Source organism: Apus apus, chromosome 4, assembly GCF_020740795.1.
Source record: "Apus apus isolate bApuApu2 chromosome 4, bApuApu2.pri.cur, whole genome shotgun sequence".
Classification (NCBI taxonomy): domain Eukaryota; kingdom Metazoa; phylum Chordata; class Aves; order Apodiformes; family Apodidae; genus Apus; species Apus apus.
The window spans coordinates 96,464,335-96,484,004 of NC_067285.1; the positions used below are offsets into that span (position 1 = coordinate 96,464,335).

Genomic DNA, 19,670 nt, shown 5'->3' on the forward strand with positions numbered 1-19,670 from the left:
CAAGAGTTCGCGCGGGCTGCTGCGAGCCTTCCCGAAGCGGCTGTGCGCCCGGAGGATGGCTGGCTGCGGGCTGTCGGAAGACGCTTGCTTCTCCTCCTTCTTTTACAACTACACCTCCTCCTGGGAGACCCCCTACAACCAGGTAAGGGGCGGCCGGTGCTGCGCCCCCGGGCTCCTGGGCAGGCTGAGGTGCTGCCTGCGTGTGCTGGAAGGGGCTGCGAGTCTTTCGCTTCAGCGGGCGCCTGTGTGTGAATCAGCTGAAGAAAAAGAGGAGGAAAAAGCGCCTTTTTTCTGTGTATTTCAACCCCTTTCCCTCTGCTTCCGCCCCTCCCGTGAGGACGGGGAGCGGGCGGAGGGCTGAGCAGCGGGAGCCGTGTTCCGCGGGGGGCTGCGCGCTACCCGGGAGCAACTCGGGGCACAACAGGCAACTCGGGCGAAGCGTCCCCGAGCCTCCCCCTGGGCTGCGGGGCCGGGGGGCCCGCCGAGAGCAGCCGGGCGAGTTTTCCGGGGCGGGGGGAGTAGGCGTGCGAGCGGCAGGCTCGGTGCGGCAGGACCCCCGCACGCCTCTGCCCCTCTCCCTGAGAAATGGTTGCGTATGCGTCCGACCTCCCGATTTCGGATCCTGCCTAGGTGGAAGTAGTTCAGGTGGCCGAATCGTTCCTGATTCAGCCCCCTCGCAGCCCCCTTCACGCACTTAACTTTGATGACTGTGCACTGCGGAGCGCGCAGCCCGGGGAGGCGGGCCGGGCTCCTCCGGCCGGGCCGCGCTCTGCCCGCCCTGTGGCTGCGGGGGGCGGCTGGCGAGGGAGAGCGGCGAGAAACCAGAGATCGCGCCTCGGAGGTAGAGAGCTATTCTGGGAGCCTTCAGAACGTCTTTAATTAAATAACTGTTGTAGTCTGCTGCCCCCGCTGCTTGTTCGGTGAAAGTATACGGGCCACTGTCATTTATGAACTACAGTGGTGTGAGTGCGGGCGGGCGTGTGGAAGGGGCTTTCTGCTCTGGCGTGACAGGAAAAGTTGGGCGCGGGCTGCGGAGAAGGGGAAAGGCAGCGCGGAGCGGGGCCGGCAGAGCCGCCCGCAGCCCCGCAGGCGGCCCGGGCCTCCGGGAACGGGGTCGCCTCCCCGCTCCCTTCCTGAGCTCACGGAAAAACGCGCAGCCCGCAGACCCGGTTTCCAGGAAACTGAAATCCCTAAACTAGCGGTTGCCAGTTTAAGGTTACACCTCGCAGCGAGGGATCGAGCGGCCGCCAGGAGTTGGTAGCACCGAGCGCCGAGGCACCGGGACCCCCCTCGGGCGGCGGCGGGCGCGGGCGGCCGGCGGCTCGCAGGGCCCGGGCACCGCGGCGGGGCCCTGCTCGTCCCTTGAAGCAGTAAATAAATACAGAGCTCTGGTGTTCCGCGTGCGAGCGGACACTGGCCGGGCCCGTCTCGGAAGGCACCCCGTGCAGGGTAAAGCCGCCTGCCGAGTTTGCCGCCCCGGTCAGGGGAGAGTCTTCCCAGCAGGGAACAAGTCAGGCTCGGTCGTGCTGGCTGGGAGGGGGTTCGTGTGGGGCACAGGCCGGCACGGGCGCGCACCGAGCCCGGGGCCGCCGCTGAGCGGCTGTCGCCCGAGTGACAGAGAGCCCCTCTCTGCCCTCCTGGCGCCCTCAGGTGTCGCCGGCGGGCGGGAGGGCGGCAGGTGCGGGGGGCGGCGGCGGGAAGAGGGGCTGTCCGGATGCGCCGTCCTGCCCCCCAGCCGCGCAGTGGGGTCCGTCCCGCCCGCGGTGGCTGGGGCGGCCGGTGCCGGGAGCCCTGCTGGTGCGCGCTTCGCTGCGCGCTCCGAGCACACGCACCGACCTGTGCACACGCGGGTGCCCCAGTGTTTGTGTGAGCAGGGAACGCGTATTGTTACCCTGCTCAGTTCCCGTCCGCGCAAGTAACCGATCTAACAAGGGCTTATGCCTGGTGTAAAAGCAGGGCAGTCATACGAAGACTGCCTCGAAACCTTCGGAGGAGGAAAATGGTTAGGAACACAGACAATAAAATCAGGTTTAAACCAGTTCCGTAATCTAAAGTTAGTTTCATTGTGTAGCGAAACAGTTCCATGAAAGAGTGGCATTGCGAAATGGTACGTTCCCTTGCATTTCTTTTCAGGAGAGCAAGACCGTGCTACAATGGAAGCAGGAAGAATTACTGACAAATCCAGAGTTGATCTAAATACCAGTGTTGAACTGTATCTAAGGGTAAACGGGGAGGGCAATACAGGATGCAGATCTATTTATAGAAGGACTATGTAAACTGTAGGATATATACACAAAGTTGAATTAAATATGCATGATTAGGAGGGGAGATTAGAAGGAGAAAGTGTAATCATATAGCATTACAACGGGAACAGATGAGCTTGCAAGAGTTTCCAGGGTGAAGATGAGAAGAATTTTTAAGATACATAGTCTTTCTGGTGCTCAGGGCTCCTTTCTATTTTCATCTTTTCCGCATTACGTTAGCATTTACATCAGTCAAATTCACCAGCTGAGGGTTAGCAGTTGATGTTAGTTGGAATATGAAATCAAACTGAATGCTGCCAATAGATTTTTCTTACAAATTTTAACACTTAAAAAGGCAGAGTTGGCTTAAATTTGACAGTCAGCCATATTCATGTTTGTTTGTTTTTACCTAAATTGCATTAAAAAAAAAAAAGAGCCGGCAGACCATTTCTTCTTGCTAAATATAGAAACGTAGCTGAATTGGGATTTGTTATGTATACTCTGTTTAAAACAAAACAGCAAAGAGAAAAACTTTAAAGCAATGTGCTGAGATGAGAATAGGTTTACTGCTGGAAAAATGTTTTTTTATTCCTAGATCAGTATGATGCACTCTAAAGCGTCTAGTATGAAGTAGAAGGATCCCTTGTATAATACCAATAACGGTTCAGCTGTAGCTTACTAAAATAATCTTTTTCTGGCATCTCAAGACTTGAACGAGAGTGTGAGTAATCAAAATAAGACTTAATGGAACCAGTCAGGTTAAAGGGAACAGTGGTTTCTTCTAGAAGCATAATATAATATCTGACAGTTTTGGAAGCAAAGATGGGACATTTGCTTTATAATTCAGGAAGGCTGAGAGATGCATTTCAACTTCTATATTTTTGATGCATTATTGCAGTTCATTTTTAAGCTCAAGACTATTTGCTGGTAATATTCTTGGAAGGAGCTTTTTCCATGGCATGCTTAATTTCAGAGTGTGTCACAGAAAAGCCTGTACCGGAATAATGACGTATAGAAACTTTATGAAGTCTGTTTTGAATAAATTTCTGAGACAGTCTTCTGGAAAATAAAGCTCTATAATAGTTACAAATAAGACTGCATTACTAAGGAGAACTCCAAAACAATTGACTATTCTGCTGATGCTTGCTGGCCTGCTAGCCTTTTTTTTTTTTTTTAACAGTTATTTTAGTACACGGACTTCACCATTATGTTAAATTCTTGTAGACTTAAAACTTGTAGACTTAAATCCTGAGAACTATGCATTGTGGTTGGATAAGCTTACCTGTGTTGGCTCACCGGTGTGTGTAAACCTGAGGCGAAGGAATATCCAGCAGATTTCCTGTTGGTTCATTCTATGATCTGCATTTTTAGACCATCAATACTCATTCTGCTTTCAGTACTTAATTTTGTGAATATGTGCATGCTGGAAACTTACGGAGTGTATCTTCTGGCTTACTGAAATTCTCTTTACATCTGTTTCTTAATTAGCAGTCATGAGGAAAGAACAGCTATTTCTAAGTACTGCAAAGGGGGTATTCAGCATTGCAAGAGCAGTAATATTCTTGGGCATAACCTGTCCATGCTGAACTGGCAGCATTATTTGTATTAAATATTTTTCACTCTCCAGTCCAGAACTGGATACATTGTTGTGTTACTAAACTGTGTGGTTGGAAGTGCTTGAAAATAATTAGAACTGTAGTTCATGAATGAAATTATACGACTAATGCATAAATATGTATGCTTATTTTAATTTGACCTCAAGAGAATCCCTGCAGTATAGAAGTAAAAAGAGAGTATGCTGCCTGAGTACTGCTCTCAATTTCAGAGGTTCTTCCCTGCGGCACTCAGCTGAAGAAGTGAGGGCTTTTTACCTGGTACCATTTTTGCCCTGTGTAACATGGCAGTGCATCACGCAACATGCTTTCACAGACTGTATTCTGTTGATCTTATTAAGTCAGTGAAAGACTAAACTAAGAGCCAGCTTTTATGCAGGGACAAAAGTACCCTAGTGTGATCAGAGCTTTCTTCTGCTATTTTTGGGATTCTGGACTGAATGTAGTATATTGCTTTAGTGCATTTTTTAACAAGAGTAGGTCCAATGGCCCTTTCTGTTTTGGTCCTTAGACAGTAAGACTTTTGGACTTATTTTTGTTTCCCTGGTTTCTGGTATGCTTTTTTTTTTGTTGTTTATTTTTGTTTGTTGTTTTTTTTTTTTAACTTGAATAGTAGAACTCGGAGTCTGTGCAGGTTTGGAAATATGTTAGCTGAGTTCTTAGTACATGCTACATATGTGCAATGCATTAACAAGTGTGTGTGTATGAAAATGTTGAATGGAAAAAGACATGGTCAAACGTCATGTCCCTGAGGGCTCAGTTTTGGGCCAGTTCTGTTCAGTATCCTTATCAGTGATCTAGATGAGGGGATTGAGTGCACCCTCAATAAGTTTGCAGATGACACCAAATTAGGTGGGAGTGTTGATCTACTTGAGGGTAGGGAGGCTCTGCAGAGGGACCTGGACAGGCTGGATTGATCAGCCAAGGCCAATTGTATGAGGTTCAACAAGGCCAAGTGTTGGGTCCTGCATTTTGGTCACAGCAACCCCATGCAGCGCTCCAGGCTTGGGGCAGAGTGGCTGGAAAGCTGCCCTGCAGAAAAGGATCTGGGAGTGCTGGTTGACAGGCAGACGAACAGGAGCCAGCAGCATGATCAAGCAGCCAAGAAGGCCTGCATCAGGAATAGTGTGGCCAGCAGGAGTAGGGGAGTGATCATGCACATCAAGTACAGTGTGCAGTTCTGGGCCCCTTACTACAATGACGTTGAGGAGCTGGAGCATGTTCATAGGAGAGCTACCAAGCTGGTGAAGGGTCTAGAGAAGAAGTCGTATGAGGAAAGGCTCAGGAAACTGGGATTGTTTAGTTTGGAGGAGGCTGAGGGGAGACCTCATCGTCCTCTACAACTACCTGAAAAGAGGGTTGTAGGGAGGTGGGTGCTAGCCTCTTCTTCCAAGTAAATAGTGACAGAATGAGGGGAAATGGCCTGAAGATGTGACATGGGAGGTTCAGATTGGGTATTAGCAGAAATTTCTATACTGAAAGAGTGGTCAGGCACTGGAACAGCCTGCCTAGAGAGGTGGTTGGCACTTCAGGTTACGCTCTAGTGGCTGAGGTTGTGGGGTTTGTTTGTTTGTTAGGTGTTTGTTTTATATATATATACACATATATATGTAATTATACATATATAATTATATACATACATATATATAATTTATTTTTATTTTTATTTTTTTTTCTTGTGGGTGTTTTCTAATGTAATGTGTGGTTGTTTGTGTTTCTTAGGGTTTTTTTTTGTGTTGATGGTTGGACTCAGTGATCTCAGTGGTCCTTTCCAACCATAATGATTCTGTGATTTGGCTGTGAAAACAAATGGAATGAAACCATTGTTCAACTTCATTTTTATTTTGGCAAAGCCTGTAACATTTCTGCAAATTAAAAGGGCACTGTCAAAACTAAATTAATTAAGAAAAACCCGGAATCCTGCTTTAGTATTAGCAGAAAGGTCTTGGTAATTAAAAAAAAAGAAATAAAATTTTTCCTGACTTCTCTATATTCAAGAGGTGTCGTATGCTGGGAAACGCCAGAAAAATTGGAGGGTGAAAACGAAAATGAAACTGAAGCAACCTGTTTTCTTGGCATGCCAGCGAAAGACAAATAGGATAATGAGGAAGATGTAGTTTAATAAAACAGATAAAATACTTTAAATAGTATGTTATTAAACACAATTATATTTCTTTCAGAGATTAGTGCCTTAATTGGTCATTTAGTGCAGTAACTTCAAAAGGTTTCAGTGATGAGTTGTGTATGTTACCATTTGCTTTCAACGGTTGTCAGTGCCATTGCATAGTATTTAGAGTAGATTTCAAAATGTATTTTCTGTCCACCTTCTGTGTTGTTATTCTGGTTGTTGTTTAATAAACCTGTCCATAGTCTAGATGGAAAAACATTGTATTCTTATGGCAGTCTTACCTAGCAAAAAAAGCACAGTTTAAACTGGGTACAAACGATTTCCTCATTCCCTGGAGCTGAATAGTGGTACCATAGAGCACAATGATGAGAGTTTAAAGCATATGCTGAAAATGGGCAAGATTTTAATATCTTAGTTTAGAAGAAGAGCTTATGTGCAAATTGTACGTTACTGTTATGGCTGTGATGAACTAATGCATTTTAGTGCTTTATACATAAGATGGGATTTTCAAAAATACAGTTGTGTTCAGGAGGGAAATGCCTGTTGTTCTAGCAATGTGTTCTGTAGGAGGAGGGCAGGGAGTTCTTAGCTGGTCAAATGTTCATGTGGTCTAAGCAGAAATGTAAAAGTGCAGGGTTTGCATTGGAATGAGAATGGGGTCATCCACCCTTTGTACTCATCATCGGGGAAGCAGAACCTTCTTCCAGAGAGACCATAGGAAATCAATGAGTACACTTTGCTAGTGTAGAGATAAATGTGTACTGCAGAAGGATATTAAATATAAAAGGGCAGCAGTAAAATGATTTACTACATGAAGCAGTGGAACTTTCTTTTGGTCACCTAAAAGGCAGTTTTCAATTTTTGATAACATAATAACTGAAAAAAGCTGGCAAATTAACTATTTTACAGGGATTTGAGGTATATAATGGAAGTTTGGAGAGGCTTGTTTGCAATTGGTAGCTTATTTACAAATATATACATGTTTTTGAATATACTATCTGGCATTTATAATTTAGCTTATAATAATCTGATCTGACTTACCAAAAGTTAATGAGATTTTAAATGTTTTTTTCCTGAGGCAGTGTGGATGCTTGCAATCCAGTTTGTCTCGCCATGACCAGAAGGTATCACTGAGGGATACCAGCTCAACGGATGCACATAGGAGAGAACCTGACGTACTTTTAGGTGTAGAGGCTTAATAAAATGTGGAAGAGCAGGTGCACAGTCCTAATGTGTTGGTGTTTATTTTTATTTCCTCTGATGTGTCTTTTTGCTGTGTGAGCAAATCTTCTTGTACAGTTAAAACTTATAGAGCTGTAAAATTGCTAAAAAGGACAGAAAACCAATACTTCTACAGGATTTTTTGTCTTAGACTCTGTGGTCTCTACAAGTAGCAGTTGAGATAGATTCCTGTTCTGCTAAGTGGCTGTGTGTTACTGTCTCAAGGTAAAATTAAGTTGAAGAGAGATTAATAGCTGAGTGACCCTTGCTCTGGATGTGACACTGTGATCCTGATTTTGGAAGGAGAAATAGGGCACTTTCAGTTCCATGTGAACTCACTGGGACCTAAAATGGCAAGGTGTGTCTACACTAGCAGTTTTCCTGGGAGCAGGAGTGTGCTGCATTCATCCCACCTCTGCTGTGCTTTGGAACATTGTAGATTGGTCATCTTTGCAAATGAATGGAATTCCTCTTGAATAGAAGTGAAACTGGGAGGTGTGTTCCAGGAGCACCCCTGGTATATTTGAGCTATAAATTAACATTCAGCTAACGAGATGAGACCAGAGCTAGGATGAAGTTAACTAATCAAACAAACCTCACCCTGAAGTGCATGGTGTGAGGGGTATAGTGTGGACGACAGGTCCTCAGCACTGTCTGTCTGGCTCTTCCAGCCTTACAGTTCTGTATTACTTGCTTGTCTAGATATCCTCTGCATGTAGCTTAGTTCACCTAGCGGAGAGCACATGAAAGCTTGTATTTGGGAAGCTGGTTGGAAACCTGTGGGTAGAACAGTCACTGGACATCCATGCTTATGTTGCAACCATAAAGCCATTATTCTTTCACTCAAAAAGGGGTAGTTTGTGTTGACATGAAGGGAAAAGGTTCGTTTGATGACTTGTAACACAGGAGCGAGTAAAAGGCACTGTTACTTTGGCTCACAAAAGCCCTCCACATTTTTAACCCGTTTTATTACTTGCAAGAGTAATTTACTTCCTAATGTTAACAATGAGTGATTATGATTCTGTACTTCCGATTACAGCATAAATTAGCATTTTGTTTTCCATTACAGCTTTTGAATGAGGAATTATAATGTATGATTTGCTGCAAATAGATATTATCATCTCTTTGGATGTGAACAACCACATAAACTTGAGCAAATGATAAAAATGGAATCAATTACTTCTGAAATGGAAGTAGTTTACAAACCTTCACATACAAAATGGCAATAGTAGCTGGTTATTGTGACAAATAATTAGGGTTTTTTTAAACAACATGTATTGAATTCCATTGACAATTTTGTAATTGTTTATAGAATATTTAACCATCTCCCTCACAAAATACATGCTACATAATATATTTGCATTTTTTCAACTGTAGATTGCCTCTGTAGTCCCTGCGTGAAGCTTTAGTCATGTATATTCACCTGTACAAATGTTCTAGAGGGGTGCACTGAGCCACATATCACGCTGATAATGCTGATTAGAGTGCTTCACAGTATTCTGGAATTAGTAGATGAAGATTGAAATGGTTGAGGAGAGAAGAATGAGGAGTATGTGTTGCAGGCTGTATCCAAAGCCTGCTGAAGGTGATGTGAATTTTTCTGCCACTTTGAACTTAGAATCTAGGTCTTGGTTATTAGAAGGATGAAAAAGAGGAAGAGACATTATTACAGTTGCTTGAATGAGTGAATGCTCCAAGTCTCTACTGGGGGGGAAGGTAGTACCTTTTCCTTTAACGAGTTTACTAGTTTTAATTTCATGAAACAATTTTTCACTGTCGGTTGCCATGATATGTTTCTGTATTATATAGAGTTATTCATGCTTGAAAAAATATCCGTCCATGGCCAAAAGGAGTGTGAGACAGTCCAGAATCCTACTCATTCTTTTCTCCTTGCAGAAGCATTGTTAGTATCATTAAAGGACCTAATCATCATTACCAAGCCCTTCCTTTCAAGGAGGCTATTTAAATTCTGATTATTTTTCACATATGGGTTTGCGTGTGTGTGTATTTCTGATTCCCATAGGCTCTGACCATAAAGTCAACACCTACATCACCTCCTGCCAACCTGAATTCACCAGGCTTTTTCTCAGTCTTCCCTGGTAACCCCACTGCATCTATCCCTTCTGTATGCAACGTAAATCCTGTCTGAATATATTGTCTTGATTGCACCCACCTTCTGTCTTAACTCTTGCTTCAAAATCCAAATCCAAGTCTGTATTTGCCTCATTTAGTCCTTCAGTTTCCTTCTTGTCCTTAATTTAGCTTTTACCTGTTTACTGTTACCACTACCTCTTTATGTTTATGACCAGTGCTAGATTTGAGGCTTGCTGGGTTGCTTCTCCTAACCAGCACTCTTTTTCTATACCCACACTTTCCCCTTTTACTTAGTGAAGTCATAAGCTGTTGAGGAAGGTCATGTAACCTTTCCTCTACTTGGACTCTTGAATGCCATTGTTGCTTAATTGTTAAAAATTGATAAATTTAGGTTGTGCTTGGAAAACTATGGAACAAGCTGGCCAAAACCCAGTCATCACCCTGACCCTACTTTGATCAGGCTGTGGGACAGATAAACAGTAGCTTTTTATTCTTCTAATAATTAAAAAAAGACTAATGATGTCTTTTCTGATGTGCTCCACTGTAACAAACATTACAAGTGAAGTAATTAAGTGGAAAAAAAGAGCATGATAAAATGGGAATAGCATAACTTGGAATTCAGAGTGCTGTATTTAACTGGAGAGCCTTCTTTTGAGACCATGGAGCTTTCTCATAATTTTATTTTTGAGGCAGCTGTTCCTTGTGAAAATCTAATTGTTTTTTCAGTTCGACTAGAAGTCTGTTTCTTTGTAGTTGGTTGTTGTTTTTTTGTGGTTTTTTTTTTTTTTTTTTTTTTTTTAAAATTTATGAACATTCTTGGACTGGGTCAGAAGTAAAAGTTATGATGCTGCATATTTGCAGTGAGACTTTTTGAAGCTTAGAATGGGTGTCTGTTGTAGTAATGATTCCTGAAGGGCTCCTGGAACTTGGTGTTAGGAATGTGTGTGGGGCTTCGTAAAATGCGTCCACAGTTGTCATGGGATCCCTGGACTGAGCAGTTTACAGTGTCAAGAGTTGTATCACTTAAACTGTTTGTTTTAATTTTTTTTCCTTGAGTCAAACAGCACAGCCTGACTTGATGTATCTGCTAAACTTTGAGTTTTTATTAATGAAGGAAGATTCTTATTATGTCTGTCTGCTACCTGTATGCTCATAGTTTGCGTAGGCCTTGATCCAGCAGACCACTTAATTGCTCAACTGTAGACACTGGCAGTCCAGAGAACTGCTTACAGGTTTAAAAAGAGTGTGCAGTGTGTTGGATTGGGGCCTTAGACGTATCTCGAGGACAGAGAACTTCTCTTCCTTCTTGTTTGTCAAGTACTTGCTATATTTCCAGTACATCAGAAGAATTAAAGGTAATTATAGCAGTGGGAGCAAGAAAGCAATGAAGAGATCGGGGAAACCTGGTGATGTTTACAATATTGTTCACTGGCAATCCAGTCTATTTCTTTGTTAAATGGATTTGCAAATTCAAGGTGATTCTCTTTCTCTCTAAAGCAAAAACCTAGTGATTAAATTAATAGGTAGTGCATTAAAATGCAAAATTATGTGCAGTGACAGAAAGCCAGGTGTGAAAGATACTTAGGAACAGGAACCTCCTTTTGGATCGTAAGCAGGGTTTAAAAAAAAAGAAAAAAAAAAAGATGGCTGAAAACATGTAATAGTAAAAAAAAAAGTAGGACATGTGCACACTTAAATATTTAAGCTGTGTGAAGCAATGAGTAAGTGAACTACTGACCAAATAAATTAGTGAAACAAATGTAAGGTTGTACTTCTAGCATTTTTTATTTTCATCCAAAAGACTGTTAATTGCTGGAGGATTAGAATAATTAATTTCCAAGGATAGAAAGTGATAACAATGTGCAGAAGCTGGGATGCTCCAGCTATATAAAAAACAGTGAAAGGAATACTTTTCGCTTTGTGTGATGTCAAAGCCAAAAAAAAGGGGGGGGAGGAGGTGGTTGTGGCTCTTTGATGTTACTTTCAGAATAAAAATAATGCTGAAAAGAAATAGCATAATCTTTTTCTATTAATCTAAGTCCTCTTTTTCTAAAGATTTAGGGCAGCATTGTTAATTGATTTTTTTGACACTCATATTAACAGTTGTATTAAAAATAATTTACAAAGGTGTGTTTGTTGGTTGTTTCTTTTCTTCTCTTTCTTTTTTTTTTCCCTAGTTGCTGAGCCATACAGAATCTGTTCTATGAAAGTAGGCAGAGAGTGGACTATTGTACGTCAACAGTTCTCACATCTGCTTGACTGGTAAAATGCGTGTTGCATTTACCTTCTGCATTGTCCATTTTCAGCCAGTGGTGTCTGTCTAGTAAGAATTGCTGGTTTAGTAGCACTGACTTCAGGATATCACATGCCCTTTCAGTATAAAAAAAGGTTGTCCTAACAGCTGCTCGGGTTGTGCTGACAGAGTAGCCATCTTTGCTGGAGTGCCAGTTTTTGGCTAGGGTATTTTAACACACTGGAGCTTTTCTGTGGTTACCAATGGTTGAATCATTTCCAGCTGTGAAAACAGATGTGTGGCTTTTTTCGGAAGTAAAGTTAATTAGGGAAGGATTGGTTCTTTTTTTTAATATAGGGATAGAAGATGCCTTTAGAGGAGAAATAATTTTTTGTGAGCATGTAGTTGGACAGATTATCAACACACAGCATTATAAGAAAAATTTTGGCCATACTTATGACATGAAGAGCCCTGCTCATTGCCTTACTACCTCCTAAACCTTGTTAAAAATTAAAATAATAAATACCATTAAAATTGATAACTAAGAAAGTTGAGACGAAACTGGCAAATACATATTTAGTGTGTATTGTGTATTAATATTGCTGTTGGCCATTTAGTAAAGCAGCTCACAGTTTTCAAATCTGTATGGGCCAACACTTCACACATGTCTCATTAAATTTTTCATTTTCTTCATCTCTCGCTTTTGTCTTTGAAAGGAATTCTCTAGGTGAAGACTTTGGAAAATATGTGCCATGTTTCAGACATTCTTTTCCCTTTTTTGTTTAGCAGTGATTTGTACCTTTAACATAGATCTCTTTCTATTTTTAAGTCTGCTGGTATGGAAAGTTGTTATGTAAAAAGGACCTTAGTGTGTGACAAAACTCTGTTAGTTTTGCAATTTCTTTTTTCCTAATTTTGTCCTTGATTGTTACATAAATAAGTGGTGAAGGATGGAAAAAACCAGCAGCACCAACTTCTTTAATTTTTGTTATTCTTGTTGCTAATAACTGTGATATGAAATGGAAAGCTATTCGTTAGAGCATCCTGGAACAAGGATGTTGTTCTGTGTGCACATTGTGTGTATGCTGGGGCTGTACAGTGTCTTGCAGACTAAAGCCCCAGATGTACAGAAGTATCTGTAGAATTATCACTAAACCTTCATGTCTAAATGAACTGTAAATTCACTGAGCAGCACTCAACTTTCCTGATTGCTACTACTGTAAGCTAGCAGTGCAAACAGAAAAAAAAAGATTGTTTACACATGTATTTTGCCTCCCCCCCCCCATGAAAAATGAGTATTTGGGTTGATCATGGAGGGACTATTACAAAAAAAAGACTTGTGGAGATCACAGACATATGTATCTGTGAAATGAGTGAACTTTACTTCTCCTTTGCGTATATTGAACTATCCTGTCAACTGTCGGACATGTTGGGTATGTTCCCTCTGAGGGAGTCTCGATGAAAAGTCTTGCATATTCAGCAGAATATGTTGCCTATCTAGGATTTGCTGAGGAGGAGATGATGTGCTTCTCTGTTTTGAAAGAACAGGAAGATGGGCAGTTTTAGGTGTTTTCTATAAAGCACATTGCCTGCTAGTTAAGCAGAATGACTGTCTGCCTTTGGACTAGTATTGCCCAGGATGTAGAATGTATGTGGCAGTGCTGCCTGAAGTGCAAGTTTCTAAGGTCTTACCATATTAGGTTCCTTCATTTGGATATATTTTTACCCGGTATTATCTGTATTAATTGTTTTTTGCCCCAATTTTATGTCTCAGGCTAGGTTTTTTGTTTTTTGTTTTTTTTTTTTTTTAATGCAGGTGTCAGTAAATGTGATTTTGCTGTCTTCAGAAATGTTAGTAGAATTAAAAAAACATGCAGAATTTAATACTATGATGTATAATTAAATTTTGTCACCAGGGAAGGCAGTAAAAAGTGTAGATGCATTTTTTTGTAATAAGAGTATTTATTGGTTGTTTTTTTTGTGAAGAATTACTAAGTATAAGACAAAAAGTGAACAAGAGAATAAAAATATTAATTCTTTTGTAGTTTAGAAGATGTAAAGCAAAGTGGCAGCAGAAGTCAGAGCTGTATTTGATTAGAAATTAAAAGGTTATTAATAGTGCTGATTACTTCAGCTTAGTTATGTCTGCTCTACTATTACTCTTATTTGTTTGCAACACTAATCAAGCTCACTGTAAGCCCTTATCTTGGACTAGCCAGAAGAAATCATAAAAGGAAATAACTGTTTAGTGAGAAAGACTTTGATAACAGTATGACTCTTGTGTGGGAGACAAGGAGATAACGCTGAATGAAATGATATAACTGAGGTAGCTAAGGTTATAATTCTTTAGTTATCTTGTCCTCAGCAGTAAAATATACAGCAAATTAAAGATGACTTTCCAAGAAACATATTAAGAACTGATGGTATTTGTAATTTGGATGTTTCACATTTGTAGAGGAAAGGGAGGAGATTGGGTGTTGAGAATAAATTTTCTGTTGATTTTGTAAAGCCACAAATTTACCCACAGAGTCTTGACCACACAATTCAGCCATTACTTATTAACCAGTTATTTCTCTATTGAGGTTAGAATTTAACTTTTATTTGACCAAAATATTTTCCAAAATGTGTTTATCTGAAGAAGGGCATCAAGTATTGAGTAAAGCTTTTGATGCTTATGGTACTGGTTAATCATTCTCATTGTTTGCTTTCCTTAGAAAGCCCTGCTTTTCATTTGAGTTGTTCAGAATTAATTTTCTAGGCAGAGGTTCTCTTTATGACTTGACCTGATAGGTTGGGAAGCCCTTCAGTATATTTTTTGCCTCTTCCTGTGAAAAATACTTTTACTCCAAACACCACTGTGTCTTCTTTTTGGCAGGCTTATCAGTGACCTCTTTTAAGACTTAATGGAGGATGGTTTTTTGCAAACTTCAAGTACATTTGCTTGCCTTTTCTGTTTTTCTTCCAATTTTTTGATTTCCCTTTAGGAAAATCAGATGCCAGAAGTATGAGATGGTATTTCAATATTGGTCTCTCCAGTGCTCTCAGTACTACAGAGAAGAACTTACATACCTTCTTCTCTTCATTACATTCAAGGTTCAAGTTAATTCTCTTTGCTGCGTTATTGCAATTAGAGTTAATATTGAGTAACTGATGCACTTCAATAGTTATTGTCTTAACTGAGTCATGATTACCCAGGGTAAAATCAACCATTCTGTACATATGTTCCATTTTATGTTCATTGGTCTGCACCTTAGTGCTTTATTTTATCCAAACAAACTTTGTTAAATGAACCACCTTTCTTTTGCAACTTTCTGCCAGTCTTATTTCTGTCTACTAATATTATCATTTTGTCCGATGAAACATTGACTAGCTTCAAGCCTGGCACCAATTCTTGCTGAAACCCAGGAGAAACATCTGTGATAACTTCTCATTGAATTTTTGTCATCTCTCTCTTGGCCTTCTTTTAATACACTTGCATACTGTCATCTTAATTTTTGAATCTGAAACTCATGCTGTAATAAATCAGCTGCCTTGCAGAAAGTCCTCTACAGATGCATAGTTACGGCATGTGGTGTCATCAAATATTTGAGTTAAAATTACAGGATATTTTTAGTGATGTGATGCCAGTCCTCTAGTGAAGTTACACAAGTATGTGGCAATGTATTACCTGATATACCTTTCAGGGGGAACAGGAACTTTCACATTTATATTGTGTAAATGAACATTTTTAATAACTTTGCATCTATAGAGACTGTACCTGAGTTTTCATGTGGTTACAGCTGTAGTGTCTGCACCAAAGAGACAGTGATAAAAGCATCATGTGGGAACACGAGTTTAAGCCTGATGTGTAATATTAGTGGGTCCCTGAGCCAGCATGTTGGGTGTGTGCTCTTGGATAGCTTTAAAATACTTGCATCTTCTTCTACATAGGACTTGCATAATTAGAAATGTACTGAAAATTGGTCTAGACTGGGGACACCCTCCCACCCTGTCACAAAATAAAGCTTTAAGATACTCGTGGCTCCTTAGTTTAATTAAAAAAAAAAAAAAGTTAAGAAATATACTAACTCCATATTCAGTTTTTGTCAGGGCTGATTTTTTTACTGTACATCTGAAAATGAGCTGGACGTGTTACTTTGCTGACATGCTATGGTTCATTCTTTTTAAACTCCTTCAGCCAGGACTGCTTCTGGAAGAGGTGGCTGGATCTCCCATCTTGTCTCCTGCATTTATGATCCTGCAGATGGTCTGCATTCAAGTTCATTCACCTCTTGCATGAGGCTCAATTTATAGCTGCATCAATGTTGGTCATAACACAAAGGAGGGACTGCACAGACACAAGTGCAGGAGCAAGGAAAAGGCGAATCCATGTATTTTAGCATCAGTGATGGCCCACAGTGGTTTGTTTCAGTGTCTGCAGTCAGATGTGCTAAGGAAGTTACCATGCCAGTTGTTCGCCTTTACTGCCCCATTGTATTAGAGTGGCCTTTGTGATAGAAGGTTCTCCATCCAAATTTGCAAGCTTAACTGCATACACAATTGCCCCCTAGCCTGGGTCTCCCAAAGTGACCTAAATTAATATGAATATCGAAAAGATTCTACTCTTAAAAATCTTAACAAGCACAAGCAAACCTGCCTTTTTTTGAAAGAACTTGGGTACAGTACAGATGTGCTGTCATGCTGGGTGATCATCAGGACGTGCTGATGAGCAACTAGAGGTCTGTGGGAGTGGTAACCTGGGTCAGCTGCAGCCTCAAGAGACTGACTGAATTCAGCCTACATTTGCTGTGAAAGCACTACATAGGGAGATGTACTAAGTAAAAATTAAGTGCCTTTTCTAGGAAAGATTTGAAGCAAAATCAGTAGGAGCTTCTTGTTTTCAGTAGGTCTGAATCTTTCCTCACTGAATGCACTTTTCTGTACATACGTATTGAGGATGGGAATTTTTATTTTTTTGCCCACACCCTTTCAAGAAGTGAGTCCTTTTGAGTGTCCAGGTTTGTGAAGACTCAGCTTCACACATCTCAAAGAAGGCTGACTTTCAGCAGCTAATTGTTTAGCATTTACTAAATTTTTGGGCTTTTTGAGCAACTGAATGTTAAACAACAAGAATCGATGTTTCTTGACATCCGTGTCCTTAGTGTTTAATGCATGAAGACAGCTAGCAACCACATTGCAGGGAAAGCTCCAGGGGAACCTTGCTAGGCTGGATTATGCAGAGAATTACCAGTAGTCACAGAAATTGATTACTGTAACTGATGTCTCTCTCTTTTTAATAATGTATTCTTATGATGTCTGTTAATCACAGGCGGGACTTTGAAGACCTGCTGTATAAGTTTTTTAAATTAAGCCTAGCACATTCAGTCTTTTATGTAGTTCCACAGTGCCGGGTTCTGCACTTCATGCAGGCTCTTGAACCTTAATGCCCACGTGCACCCCTAGAAAATAAGATTAGAAGGTGTATATTTTGCTTTCAGATCTCTATATGCTAAAATTGAAGACTGGAACAGGCCTGTCCTGATATCTATGCCAAAATTATGTGAGATAAAACACAGCCTGGAATAATTCCCTGTAAACTGTCAGTGACCACCAAGAGTTTTGATTTGACAGTGGTGACTTGTCTTTAGACCTGAGTTCAGTGGCCTTTGGGTAAAAAAGGTGCTAAGTCTTATTTTCTGAAGGCACATTGTGTGAGAATCAAGGTGCCTTTCAGTAAGACTTTAGGAGAGCTCTCCTAAAATACATAATGCTGTGTAGAAATTCTTTATATAATTTAAAATTAACTAGCTCAGATAACACAAGCTGGGTGGCACTTCAGTCTTCTAGTGGGTTAGTTACTGCAGATAGACAAGCACGTCAGTGTATCCTCATTTTATTTGCTACCTAGATGGAAGGCTGTATTGGATATCTCTGTTCAGCATTGCACTTCTACATAGCACATCTGTACTTTTAAAATGATGTAAGTAGTAACAGAAGATGAAATAAGGAGGATTCTGAGAATTCTGTTCTTAGGAGAAAATTTAAGTTGTCTCTGTCAAGACAGACTTGAAAGATGATACCTGAAGTTCAGGTTAAGAAGTTCAGGACTTGAAATACCTGAAGGAAAAAGGGTTGTTCATAGGTGTGGGTTTTTTTTTTTTCTGGTGGTTTTTTTTTGTGTTGTTTTTTTTTTTTTTTAGTTTAACTTAAACCCAAAATAACACTACACGTTGAAATATCTAGTTTTATGTTAATTTAGATAAATTTGTCTGAAAAATCTAAATACCACCAAACATAAGAAATTCCAACTGCATAACATTTTCTAAAATAAGTTTTATGAATGTGCCTAAATTAAATTCTTAATGTAAGAGGTGTACTTTTTTGTGTAAATTTAAAATGAGCAAAAAACATATACTCTGAAACAGAAGAGGTATGCATTGTAAAAGTATCTGATTCAGAGTTAACTTAGAGTGTGGCAAAATGTATTTAAAACTGAGACATGTATAGTCAGTTGTGTTGCAGAAGAGAGAGTGCAGAAATTTCCTTTTTATACAAATGAAACTCGAATGAATGTATTAAGCATTGTCCCACTGTTTCTATATTTAATATTCTCCCCAGCCTCTTCCTGTTGAGTAGCACAACGTGTGGCACTTAGTACGTGTTTAATCTCTCTTTTAAACAGATCTTCAACTGGTAGCAGCTTAAAGAATTATGTGAGTAGAATTGTAGAAATAAAAGCAAAAGGGAGAAGGCAATGTAATGGCCTTATATATCAGCTTTCTTCCATTTGGGAACCCAAGGGCTGTTGCTTTTAGTTGCCAAATGCTAGGCTCATTGCTTTCAAGGTGAAGCTGTACTACGCTGCTTTGACCTGATACTGGATGATTAAAGTAATAAGTAAGTGCCACTTAATTGGAACAGCCCTGATCAGAAGACAGTCCAGGTAACTGATGTAAGCCAAACAATACTTAATTGCAGGGACTGTTGCCTAATGGGGATGGTAATTATGTGCATTGGGGATACCTTCAAATGATTCATTGGTGGTTGGCTCTTTTGTGTCTCCCTCACTGTTGGCTTTTTTTCCTCTTACTCTAAACAGCTTTCAGTGTCTTCATAAATAGTTAGGATTCATTCAGAAAGTGGATAAACCATTGCCAGTGGTTGGCTTTTAAATAGTTCTGTGCCAGAGCTTCAGCAGAATCAGCTTGCTTAAAATTATGATGCCTCTAATGGTTTTTGAGGACCTTTTCATTTGCTTTCAGGATTTTGAACTTATTTGGGTTGCTTTTTTTCACTTCCCTATGCTATCAGGAATGTTAAAAATTGAAATAAAAAAAGACAAGTCACATAATTTCTTGGCTTCTGGATCAGGGCAGGCTCTAACATCACGAGACTTATTAAATCAGGGAAGTTGATATGCTCTCTGCCCTTGGCAAATCATTAACTTGGTTTAGTTCTGTTGTATTTTTTTTGCCAGGATATCTTGTTGTCTTCTGCATGAACCCACCTGAGTTGTTATAAATACAGTAACAACTGAAGAACCCTCCTTTGTAGTTAGAACTGGCCAAAGAGAAAATGGGGTCCTTTTCCCACTTTTTCTCAAATTTCAGTCTGCAAATGCGTATTTGCATCTTCATGATTTAGCCTTGCTCTGTCTACTTTCTCTATTGCTTTATCATGTCATCAGTATGGGATGCTGATGTTTTCAGCTTCAGTTGCTTTATGTCTTTCCACTTTTTCCATACGCATTTTCACACTTTTAAAATGTGTCTTTTGGGGCAGTCCCCCTTCTAAATAGGTGTATGTATCTAGTATTGTGGAAAGATGCAGTGTTTTCTGGGTTAACCTGGCAGATGAGTTTGCTTCTGATGGTAATGTTACAATTCAATTTTAATTCCAGAAATTTCATGGTTCCATATTTTTCAGTTTTCTGTCTTGTTTACAGAGTGACCATGTTGGATTAACATAAGTAAATCTGTTTCAGCTTAAAAGATTTAGAATCTTTCTGTTTTTTTTGTTTCTAGCTAGTGCTTCTATGTCCTCTTTTCCCACTCTTACTACACCTAGCACTTGACAATGGCTCCTGCAAGAAGTGATTTTCAATTACAGGAACATGCTTAAGACATTTTCATTGTTTAAAAACCAGACATGTTTCTGTA

General features: G+C 40.4%; 1 protein-coding gene across 1 annotated transcript in view; it reads left to right on the top strand.

Moving 5' to 3' along the window:
- The window catches only part of PPARGC1A (PPARG coactivator 1 alpha), a 371,513-nt gene continuing 351,843 nt past the window's right edge, over positions 1 to 19,670 (top strand). The window contains exon 1 of the mRNA XM_051616631.1: positions 1 to 142. Coding sequence (XP_051472591.1) covers positions 56 to 142 — 87 coding nt within the window. The 5' untranslated portion in view covers positions 1 to 55. The remainder of the gene's footprint in view (positions 143 to 19,670) is intronic.